This window comes from Vigna unguiculata, chromosome 3, assembly GCF_004118075.2.
Source record: "Vigna unguiculata cultivar IT97K-499-35 chromosome 3, ASM411807v1, whole genome shotgun sequence".
NCBI lineage: Eukaryota > Viridiplantae > Streptophyta > Magnoliopsida > Fabales > Fabaceae > Vigna > Vigna unguiculata.
In genome coordinates, this window is record NC_040281.1 from 37,177,608 (window position 1) to 37,190,195 (window position 12,588).

The window sequence follows — 12,588 nt, forward strand, 5'->3', positions numbered from 1 at the left end:
TCATAATCCAAATTTAAATCTTTTTAGGAAAGAGTCAATAATTGTTAAACATTAAAAATAATTCTTTTTATTGAAATAATTAGCGTGGCTAATATATTTTGACAGCACTTCACGATATAAAAGTATTGTATTTACGAACTCTAAGGTTATTATGTATCTGTTGTATAGGATAATAAATAAGAAATGGTAGTAACATTCATTAAATATAAAAAATGTGTTGTGATTTTCACCTTATATAATAAATTCATGACGCACCACCAAACCTATTGTTCTTGCTGCTATAAATATCTTTTTCTCATTCTTCATCTTCAAGTTTTCAAGTTTCAACACATTCCCTTCTTTCAAATAACTCTGCCACAACTCATCATCATAGGTGAAGCTTATATATATATATTGTGGTGATCGATTCCTTTGCTTGTGTTTGAGGGCAAAATATGAAGATGTCAGATGGAGAGAAGAAAGAAAAGGGGACACAGCAGGAACGAAAGGTTCCTCTTCTGAAGCTCTTCTCCTTCGCTGACTCCTACGACTGCGTTTTGATGGGTGTTGGATCTGTTGGGGCGTGTGTTCATGGTGCCTCTGTGCCTGTTTTCTTTGTCTTCTTCGGAAAGATTATCAATGTCATAGGTTTGGCTTACCTTTTTCCCAAAGAAGCTTCCCACGAAGTTGCTAAGGTTTGTTTCTCTTGTCCACTTCCCATGCATAATTGGGTACCGTTTCATCTTCTTCCTCCAAAATTATCGAACACGGTCTCACCATATCATATATTATTAATTATCAGAAAAATCAAATAACCTGCCCTAATATATACCGGTTTCTAAGTAAATAACACTAAATTATATATACCTAATTTATTTGTGTGTTTTAAATAAATTAAATTTTAACAGTGGTTGGTCATGATTTTGCAGTATGCGTTGGATTTTGTGTATCTAAGCATAGTAATATTGTTTTCATCTTGGACAGGTATGAGTTAGTTATATTACATTGTAGTAAAAGAAAAAGTGTTAATTGTGAATGTTGATTGATAGCATTAATTAACATATATAGAGGTGGCATGTTGGATGCATACTGGGGAACGTCAAGCTGCAAAGATGAGAATGGCGTACTTAAGGTCAATGTTGAATCAAGATATAAGTCTTTTTGATACTGAAGCTTCAACTGGAGAGGTTATTTCTTCTATTACCAATGACATCATCGTTGTTCAAGATGCACTTTCTGAGAAGGTAATTGCCATCCTTTTGTTTTCACAGATGGTAGCAAGAAAATCTCTCATATATAAAATCTTTTATCTTTATATTAAACTAATTTAGATGACTTCTTCAAAATGAGTTTAGTAAGATTACTTAAAAGATCAATGTTATAAATTATAGAGATGAAATTAATATTTTAATTTAAATAAAATTAAATGCAAATAAAACAAAAAAAAAATCATATTATTATATCTTAAAATATTCAGAGTAAAGAGCCTCCTAACACATTTTTTAAAATAGATCTTAAATTTTTTATTTCAAAATCATATATATTTTTTAAAATTATAATTTTGTATTTAGTTATTCTCTTCTTAAATTTGTTACTTTTTTCAATAAAAAAAACATTGTTAGGCATCTTAAATAATTAATTATTTTATATAATAATCGATTATTTATGTAGATGGTATTTGTCAAAAACCTTCCAATAGTTAATTATCTACTTATGAATTTAAGTAATTGATTATCTTGAACTCGTGGATTTTTTAAGTTTAAACATCTAAAGATAATTCACTGTACTGTTCCTTAATTAATAAGCTGATTACTTTCTGAAAATTATTTTGAAAGTGTTTGTGGAAGTGAACCTATCAAGCTCATGTAGTTTAAATGTGTAAATGTATCACAAACAATCGAGTATAGAAGGAATAACACTCATTTGACTTATATCATCAAAACCAATGTATACAAAATTTGAGGAGCTTTATGATCAACAAGTAATACTTTTCTTCATAAATATACCACTTTAATTGACAAGATATAATTTTAAACAAAATTAAAGTTCTTAAAAAATAATGCAACTCAAATTTTATTTCAGAAGGTTTTCTAAGCCAAAACAATAAAATTATAAAGCTATTTTTTTAACTCTTATTTTTAGCTTTAACTTTAAAACTAATTTTTAAGTAATTTTTTTTTCAAGTAATCATACCCTTAGTTTCCTTTTAAAAGAAGTTCCATTGTGAAATCATATAGATGTTTCTCTGTAGAAATGTTTAATTTATTTCTTGTTAACTATGGCGTGCTGTTTTTAATTTTCCTAAATACAACTATTCTCAAACATATATTTTCTCTTCGAATTTAATTAAAATAAAATATGGGTAAATTTCTTTATACAACGTTATTGAAAAAAAAAAGTTATATATTATCTATTTATTATTTTTATAAAAATATCTTAAAATTTATTAATAATCTAGCTGATAATGTAATTTTTACGCATTAACCATGCATAATATAGAATCTTGTTTTAAATTAACATATACAATAAATGCATTAAATTCTATAATAATTATTTGTAAAATCGTTTAAGATGATTTTTAATTGGTTTATAATGCAAAAACTGTTAGTTGATTGAAATTAAACTCTTCGTGTAAACTTTTAATTCCTAGAATTTTTAATTACACGATGCAATTTTTAAATTTCATGTTACTTGAGTATTTTGAAACATTTAACGTAAATAGAAATTGTCAAGAACTGACCTTGTAAATATATTAACAAGCAGGATAAATTCATTGATCTTTATATCAAAAAAAGAAGTTAACATCATATAAATTCATTGGTTGAGGATATAAAATAATTTTATATTATTAATGTATGATCATCATACTTTAAAATGATTTTCGTTTAACAATTTAAAGTAGCATTTACTTTAAAAAGAATATTTTATTTATTTTAATCATAAAAGTACCAACTTTAGTTATAAAAACATCATCTTCACTTCCAAAAATTTGTATAATAAATAATAAAAATAGTGTGATATCTTTGTAATTAAACTTTCAAATAAAAAGTATTTTCCAAATTAAATGAATCCTTGAAATGGCCTTTTAAAGATGATTGTTTATTGATTATATGTATTTTATTTCTTCGAATAGTGTAACAAAGAAAAAATTAGGCTACTTAACTATTATGATTTTAAGAAAAATTAATTTATTTGACCTTATGGTAAGCGTTACATTTATATACGCACTCATAAATAAATAAATAAATAAATATATATATATATATATATATATATATATATATATATATATATATATATATATATATATATATATGAGTACTATAATTTTATGTTATTATTTTTATAAAGCTTTAATTTAAGATAATCACACTTTTTTTATTTAATTCTAACAAACACGAGAATGAATAGAGAAGGAACTCAGCTCTTTCTTGTTATTTTTTATTTTATTTATTTTAATTCAAATAGTACATAGCTTTGTTTATCTTCCATCTTGATTTTTGTTTTTTTTTAAATAGTTATAAATTTAATTATATTTTGGATTTATGATAAATTTTGAAAGTTTAAGTTTTTATTAAATTTTTGTCTTAGTCCTAAGACTTTCAAAACTTTCTAATGAAGTCTCTGTAGTTAAATTTTTCTGATATCTATAGGGTGTGACAGTTTTCACTAAAATGTCACCACATAATACAATTTTGCAAACTATCCTAATGATGATATTAAGGATTTGATGTTGTATTTACCTAAAATTATATTTAAAATTAGTAAAAATTATAAAATACAAAATAAAAAAACAAAAAATATATAATATTATAAAATAAAAAAGTTATAAATTTATGAAATATAAAATAAAAATATATAATTGTGTAATTTTAAAAATTTATAATTTTATAATTTTATAAATTTATAATCTAATGATTTTATAATTTTATAATCTTATAAAATATAAATTATAAATTATAAAATTATAAATGATATAAATTTAAAAGTTTATAAATCGTAAAATTGAAAAATTATAAAATTATAAACTATAAAATCATAAAATTATAAAATTATAAAATTATAAACTATAAAATTATAAAATTATATATTTTTATTTTATATTTCCTAATTTTCTAATTTTATAAATTTATAATTTATATTTTTTTAACTTTATATTTTATAAATTTATTATTTTTATTAGTTTTAAGAAAAATTTTAGATAGATATAATAACAATTCTTTAAGAGATTCTTATCGTTACAGTAGTTTCTAAGGATGCATTATGTGATATTTAAGTAGAATGATACTCTGTCAACTGTCATGTTATATAAGTTATCAAAATATTTAACGGTAGGAACTCAGTTAAAAAATTTTAAAATTTTAAAAATTCGATAGATCATACAAATTTATTAGAAATTCAACTAAAAATTCTTAAATTTATAAACATCTAAAACATAATTAAGTCTTAATTCTAGGTTGATTATTTTCTCCAACCACCCAAATACAGGAAAAATAAGTTATTTGGATATGATACCGCGTATTAGTATATCTTTTTGCGACGATTCAACAACATCTATTTAATAAATTAGTTAGCATTAATATTCTCAGGACCTATAGTCACATACTATTGGACTTTTTCCTTGATATCATGTGTCTGTAATTATGAGAAAAGCATAAACAGCTTCGCTGATCACGATATGTGTAAGTGTAACTCATTTCCCAAAGTAAGTTTTAGTATATAAGTACAAAGACAAGTACAATGAGTTTGATAACGTTAAAAGAAATATACAATACATTACTTTTTCTTTAAATAATAAGCATATTTAAATATTAGAAGAAAGACTATTTCATTCAAATATTTATGCTAAACTTTATTTAATCTAAAAATTAAAATCAATTTTATCAATGTAAATTATCTTTTAAATTTGCCTATTTGATTGATTCATTGTGTCACTAGAATTTGGATAACTTACATCATATCTCAATGGTACTTCTTTGCTCATTATTGACATATAAAAATCATATCAATATAATTAAAATCTACATGCACAACATATATCAATCACATTCAGGCATTCACAATTTATCATTATTCACAAATATATGTTTTCTAAAATTAGCTATATATATTTTCATATTTTTCTCCAACTTTACATGTTATTTCAAATACACTTACTTTTACCAAAGGTAAGTTTCCTTGTTTAGAAAGCAAGTTGTATTTCAAGAAAACACAAAGAAAAGATCCTATATATCTAGAACAACACAACAAAAAATAACCAAACATCGATTAAGACTCTAACTAGTTGATAACATATTTTTTTCCAATCAAATCAATGATGAACTCGAACATTAGCAGAAAAAGAATTTGAAAGATTTTTAGAGTAAAAAGAACTTTACTTACTTCATTTTGTTATACATTTGTTATGAATGATTATTAACTCACTAGCTATTATGAGATAGGATGTGAAGGGAAAAATATGGGAATTGAGGTGAGAAATTAAGAGAGATGTGAGAGAAGAAACTTAAAGAAAAGAAAAGTTTTTTTTGCATGAGCTTCTCCAAGATCTACTCAACTTTCTCCAATCACAATAATATTTAAACATTATCTTTCAATCCAAAATACAACTTCATACCGAATTTTCAAATCAATATAAATTTATCAGTTCCAAAAATCTTAAAGAAAAGTAAAATAAAATTAATAACAAAAAACTTAGAGATGATCAAATTTGTAAAAACAAATAATTAAATAGTTAAAACTTTAATTATATTTCAACCTAAAATACAATTTTGAACTCTTATTAAAGAATCATTTTTACTAAACCACAATGTGTCTCATTCAAAATAATCTGTTAGAAAGATAGTTTGATATTGGGTTAGATCAAATAATAGAAAACATACACAATTTTATAACTTGCGTTCTTTTTACATATCTTACTAAAGTATGATAAGTTATTGTTACTATACAGTTTCATTTTCTTATATACATTTTAGTTTTTAGGTTTTTTTTCTTTTTTGTCACAAATAATTAAAAAGTTCAAATTTTCAAATGTTTGTGTAAAAGTTATAATTGGTGTACTTTCAGGTTGGGAACTTCATGCACTACATAAGCCGTTTTATCGCAGGCTTTACCATTGGTTTTGTGAGAGTGTGGCAAATAAGTTTAGTGACACTTGCCATTGTGCCCTTAATTGCTATTGCTGGTGGCCTTTACGCTTACGTCACCATTGGCCTCATCGGAAAAGTTCGAAAAGCATATGTGAGAGCAGGTGAAATTGCTGAAGAGGTAAGATTTTTTTTTATCATTAAAAATTTTATAAAAAATCATCTAAACATATAATTTATACATAAGTGAACGTAATTGGTTGATGAAACTGAGGCGAAGTTTGCCAAAACTAAAGCAAAATATTAAAGGTGGATCAGAATATTCCATAAATCTTATTAGGTTAGATTTTTTAAACAATGATTCTGATACTACGTTAGGCATAAGTTTTAAATTTATGTAAGTTTCACAAAACTGAGTTCAAAAAATGACTTATAAGATGAAGTTTGTAACTTACTTATGTACTATAAATTGATTTGTAAGGTAAAGTTTACGACTTACTTATAATATAAAATTGATTGAATTAGGAATTTCGGACTATTTTGAAAATATTAGAAAGGTTTATTCATGCTTTTATAAATACAGAATGTTGAAGATCCCACATTCTTTTTGTGCTCCGTCAATGCGTATATTTGTAGAGATGTAGCATTTGGCTAACTTTGTTTTAAAATTGCCCTCCAAATGCATGTAAAAAAACCATTATACGTACGATGACGATGATATAGTCTTTGTGGATTTAAGGTGATAGGCAATGTGAGAACGGTACAAGCATTTGCAGGGGAAGAAAGAGCAGTGAGATCATACAAAGCAGCTCTGATGAACACATATAGAAATGGTCGAAAAGCAGGTTTAGCTAAGGGTCTGGGATTAGGCTCCATGCATTGTGTTCTTTTCCTTTCATGGGCTCTCCTTGTTTGGTTCAATAGCATAGTTGTTCACAAGAATATCGCCAATGGTGGCGATGCTTTCACTACAATGCTCAATGTAGTCATTTCTGGCCTGTAAGTAACCTTCTCTTAGGAACATCCTACTAATTAACAACTTCTAGGTACTTTATTTTACTGGTTAAGATTATTTTTCAAAAGTGTATGATGTTTGGAATCCCAGGTCACTTGGTCAGGCAGCACCAGATATTTCTGCATTTATCAGGGCAAAGGCATCAGCTTATCCCATTTTTGAGATGATAGAGAGGGACACCATGAGCAAAGTCAGCTCAGAAAATGGTCAAAAGTTAAGCAAATTGGAAGGTCATATCCAATTTAAGGATGTCTGTTTTAGTTATCCATCACGTCCTGATGTGGTGATCTTCAACAACTTTAGTCTTGAGATTCCTCCGGGGAAAATTTTAGCTCTGGTGGGAGGAAGTGGTTCCGGAAAAAGCACAGTTATATCATTGATTGAGCGCTTCTATGAACCACTTTGTGGTGAAATACTTTTAGATGGGAACACCATCAGGGAACTTGATCTCAAATGGCTTAGACAACAGATTGGGTTGGTTAATCAAGAGCCTGCACTTTTTGCTACAAGCATCAGGGAGAACATACTGTACGGAAAAGATGATGCGACTCTTGAAGAAATAAATCAAGCTGTGATGCTCTCTGATGCTCAGTCTTTCATTAACAATCTTCCTGATGGATTAGATACTCAGGTAAGAATGCACCTTTATTCATTGTTTAAGAATATTGTTTAGAAGGAACGTGGAACTAAGGAAATTCACAAGATATTCAATTTCTTTGGCAGGTTGGTGAGAGAGGGATACAACTATCCGGGGGACAGAAACAAAGGATTGCAATATCTCGTGCCATAGTTAAGAATCCATCAATCCTTTTATTAGATGAAGCAACCAGTGCTCTGGATGCAGAGTCTGAGAAAAGTGTACAAGAGGCACTTGATCGTGTCATGGTTGGTAGAACAACCGTGATAGTTGCACACAGACTTTCTACCATTAGGAATGCAGATATGATTGTTGTTATTGAGGGAGGGAAGGTGGTGGAAATTGGAAATCACGAAGAACTCATTTCCAACCCAAATAATGTATATGCATCTCTTGTTCAAATCCAAGAAACAGCCTTTTCTCAAGGCCACTTTTCTGTGGATCCTTACTTGGGAGGCTCATCAAGGTACTTATTACAGATAACTTAATCTTATCAATTTATGGCATTAGCATTGGCACTCATCTATTGGAGAAAGTTGCTGCAAATGATTCTATTAAACTGTTACTTTAAACTTGTTTCTGTCATCTTTATACTTATGTTCTACTAGAATAAAGTATGTTCCTTATGTTTATGTTTATTCTGATTGTAACTTAAGGCGCCTAGGAGAGTCGTCATCCCGCACAACAAGCTTTCGTGGTAGTTTTCGCTCAGACAAAGAATCTATTAGCCGAGCTTTTGGTGATGGAGGAGAAAGTGTTGGAAGTTCAATGCATGTCTCAGTAAAAAGACTATATTCCATGATTGGTCCTGATTGGCTTTATGGTGTTTTTGGAACCTTGGGTGCATTTATTGCTGGAGCACAAATGCCACTCTTTGCTCTTGGAATCTCTCATGCTCTTGTATCTTATTACATGGATTGGGACACAACACGCCATGAAGTGAAAAAAATTGCATTTCTCTTCTGTGGGGCAGCAGTTTTGACCATCACTGCCCATGCCATTGAACATCTTTCCTTTGGAATCATGGGGGAACGACTTACCCTTCGTGCAAGAGAAAAAATGTTTTCCGGTAATTGTGATATTCTGATTGGTTTATGCCCTTCCAGTTTTGTTCATGTCTTCCTAAGAAATGTTTCCTTTTAATCTTCCTATTTGAAATAATAATGATAGTTAAAAGTTAAGTGTTGGGCATTTTTATTAGTTGACAGAGTAAAATCTTTACACCGAATGTACCGAGATTAAGTTTTGTTATTAAGATGCCTTATTTACTTTTTTAAGTGTTCTCACTTGTTCTATTGATTCTAAAATATGCACTGCTAAACAAAAATATAGTTATCATAGGTTGTGATTTGATGATCTTTCTTTTACTAACTTAACTAGTCTCTGTGGTGCAGCTATTTTAAAGAGTGAAATTAGTTGGTTTGATGACATAAACAACACAAGTTCTATGCTTTCATCACGTTTAGAGACCGATGCAACATTTTTAAGAACTATAATTGTTGATCGTTCGACAATTCTTCTGCAAAATGTTGGTCTGGTTGTTGCTTCATTTATTATTGCCTTCATGTTGAACTGGAGGATCACGCTTGTTGTACTAGCCACATACCCTCTGATCATTAGTGGTCACATTAGCGAGGTTTCCTCTAGCTCCATATTTCTACACTACCAAGCTAGTACATTATTTGTGTTTTAACAACTGAGTGCCAAAATTTCAGAAACTATTCATGCAAGGCTTTGGTGGCAACTTGAGCAAAGCATATCTAAAAGCCAACATGTTGGCTGGGGAGGCTGTGAGTAATATCCGCACTGTGGCTGCATTTTGTGCTGAACAAAAGGTCCTTGACCTTTATGCTAATGAGCTTGTGGAGCCTTCAAAGCGTTCATTCAATAGAGGTCAAATTGCTGGCATATTCTATGGCATTTCCCAGTTCTTTATTTTCTCATCTTATGGCCTTGCCTTGTGGTACGTTCTCCTGCTTCTGTTTTGGTTTAATAGTACTTTACCCATGAGTGTCAAATGTTTGTTAAATGGTGTGAAACAACTTTTTCTTAATAAGCATACATGTGTTGTGCTGATAGTGAGAATTGTATACATTTTGCAGGTATGGATCTGTGTTGATGGGAAAAGAGCTTTCCAGCTTCAAATCAATTATGAAGTCGTTCATGGTTTTGATTGTAACAGCACTAGCTATGGGGGAGACTTTAGCACTGGCACCTGACCTTTTGAAAGGAAATCAAATGGTTGCATCCATTTTTGAAGTGATGGATAGAAAGACAGGAATATTGGGTGATGTTGGAGAAGAGTTGAAGACAGTGGAAGGAACAATTGAGCTAAAAAGAATCCGTTTCAACTATACTTCAAGGCCAGACGTGGTTATTTTCAATGATTTCAATCTAACAGTGCCTGCAGGAAAGAATATTGCCCTGGTGGGGCACAGTGGATGTGGTAAAAGTTCAGTCATCTCACTCATACTCAGATTTTATGATCCAACATCTGGGAAGGTGATGATTGATGGTAAGATTTTTGAACAACTTTGCTTTAACCACTCAATCTTATTCCATTATGTAATAAGATTCTTCTAACAGTGATTCATCCAATTCTTACAGGAAAAGACATCAAGAAACTCAACTTGAAATCCCTTAGGAAACATATAGGTTTGGTGCAGCAAGAACCTGCTCTTTTTGCAACATCAATATATGGAAACATTCTTTATGGAAAGGAAGGAGGTTCAGAAGCTGAAGTGATTGAAGCAGCTAAACTTGCCAATGCTCATAGCTTTATCAGTGCTCTTCCTGAGGGCTACTCCACCAAAGTAGGTGAGAGAGGAGTTCAACTCTCTGGTGGCCAGAAACAGAGGGTAGCTATTGCAAGGGCTGTTTTGAAAAACCCTGAAATTTTGCTGCTAGATGAAGCTACCAGTGCACTGGATTTGGAGTCAGAGCGTGTGGTGCAACAAGCTCTAGACAAATTGATGCAGAACAGAACAACAGTTATAGTGGCACATAGGCTGTCCACAATAAAAAATGCAGACCAAATAGCAGTTTTAGAGGATGGAAAGATAATTCAGCGAGGGATTCATGCAAGACTTGTAGAAATCACAGATGGAGCATACTACAAATTAGTCAGCCTTCAACAACAAGAACATTTTGATTGACAGACAAAAAACCAGTGAACTCTTTTATCTGCACTGATTTGGGTATTCATTCACCTTGTATATGTTACAAGGTTTGTTTGTAATTTTATTTTCGTCACACTTAAAAAGAATGATGTGGATTCCGGGGCCAGTGCTTGGCCAGAAAATATCACATATTGGAAACTGTTGAAAAATATAAGACGTCTTTAAATAATTTGGTTTAATTACATTTTAGTAAAAAAAATTTCAAGTTAAAAATATCAATTACCTCTATACATGTAGATACCTAAGAACTTTGCAACAGCTTTCTGACGTGAGAGAAAATTGAATGAATTTTAGGTGAAAAGGTGGTAAATTTCATAATGAGGACATTGAGATGCAGTTGTGGCTGCTGCATAGAATTATTATAAATATAGCTGACATTGGGAGACTTTCAAATTATGAGAAAATGACAAACTAGATTACCACTCTTGTGACATCCCATTTTTAATAGATTAAACTACTAAATGAAGCGTCATAAAATTTTGATAACGAGAGCCAATCGAATAAACATGAAAAGTAAGAAGGGTAACCATTACAGTCATCTGGAAATACTTAAAGGAAGCTTAGGCATACCGCGTGGTCCTAAGCAAAAGGAATTTAAAAAGAGTGCAACAATTTTGCAAAAGGTTTGCCACTAAGACAACTAATACAAAAGGCCTCATGGCCATGAAACTACCCCTAAGACATCCAGACACGAAGCTCTAAGCTGCACTGCTGCGTCTCCCGGATCCATCTCGGGCCTCCCCCTCATCTGCTCCCACCAAAAGGTGATCATCGCAAAAGAGAAAACATAACAGGAACACAAACAAAATGCAAGGGTAAGCTAGTGTAATATAATACTTATCATGGTATAAAGGAATAAATGCATAAACATTCCCAGACAATCCAGCACAGAGGCACATAATTCATGGCATGACAAACAAGCAAGACACTATGACTCAATTATCCGGATACATATATTAAGATCGGATTCACTGGATGCTTGCACTCGTGGTGGCCTCTACTGCTCTGCAGAGCCATTGCCAATGGGTTTCACCCTACCACTCACGAGGTTAGCCTTTAAGCGTCTAAGGCCATTATCCTGCCAAAGACTAGGGCCTCCCGCTACTCTCACCACTTGGGTCAGTTTGCTCTACTTGAGACTCACTGACCCTTTAGAGTTTCGGGATGCGATCCTTACTTGAATCCTTATCTTAATATATACACTACACGCCACCATAAAGTCTCCCCACGGGACTCATGGAATTACGCCTATCACCCCAAATTTATGTTTCATACCATATCCACCACCTTTTTCTCGAAACATCCAATTCTCATCCAAGTTCTCAACCAACCAACCAAACAAAATCCATGTGTTATTCATGCCAACATACAAATTTTTAGTTCACAAGATTCAAACAACCACATAAACATATTCACATTCTTTAGGTTTTGAAAGAAAGGGGTAAATAAATAAATCACAAAATTCACCCATCAAACACAGAGAGAAAACAGAATTGGAACCACCCGCTGTAGCAGCCTCGCTCAAGCTAGGAGTAGTCGCCCAGGCGAGAGAAGTTGTCTCGCTCAAGCGACTGGCTCTCGCTTAGGCGAGTCTACCACGTTGGGTCCTGGAAGGTTTCACGATTTCTCGCTCAGGCGACGCTGTCTCGCCTGAGCGAGCTGACCTGTCGCCCAAAAATGCAGCCCCTCGCCTGG

At 31.1% G+C, this 12,588-nt stretch overlaps 1 protein-coding gene across 1 annotated transcript; it reads left to right on the forward strand.

The window, feature by feature from the left end:
* Positions 1-339: 339 nt before the first annotated feature.
* Positions 340-11,072, forward strand: LOC114177069 (ABC transporter B family member 2-like). The gene is made up of 12 exons (XM_028062300.1): positions 340-674; positions 909-963; positions 1,048-1,223; positions 6,043-6,243; positions 6,802-7,061; positions 7,168-7,708; positions 7,801-8,180; positions 8,371-8,783; positions 9,109-9,350; positions 9,430-9,677; positions 9,817-10,229; positions 10,322-11,072. Exons 1-12 carry the CDS (start codon positions 435-437, stop codon positions 10,867-10,869), a joined length of 3,717 nt encoding a protein of 1,238 aa, XP_027918101.1. The 5' UTR covers positions 340-434; the 3' UTR covers positions 10,870-11,072.
* The last annotated feature ends 1,516 nt before the right edge of the window (positions 11,073-12,588 follow it).

What these genes read in the sequence shown, in the direction of transcription:
- LOC114177069 (XM_028062300.1), top strand. Translation starts at nt 435, where the DNA reads ATGAAGATGTCAGATGGAGAGAAGAAAGAAAAGGGGACACAGCAGGAA. An exon ending in TCTTATGGCCTTGCCTTGTG is followed by an intron (nt 9,678 to 9,816) that starts GTACGTTCTCCT and finishes TACATTTTGCAG; the next exon opens with GTATGGATCTGTGTTGATGG. An exon ending in TGGGAAGGTGATGATTGATG is followed by an intron (nt 10,230 to 10,321) that starts GTAAGATTTTTG and finishes CAATTCTTACAG; the next exon opens with GAAAAGACATCAAGAAACTC.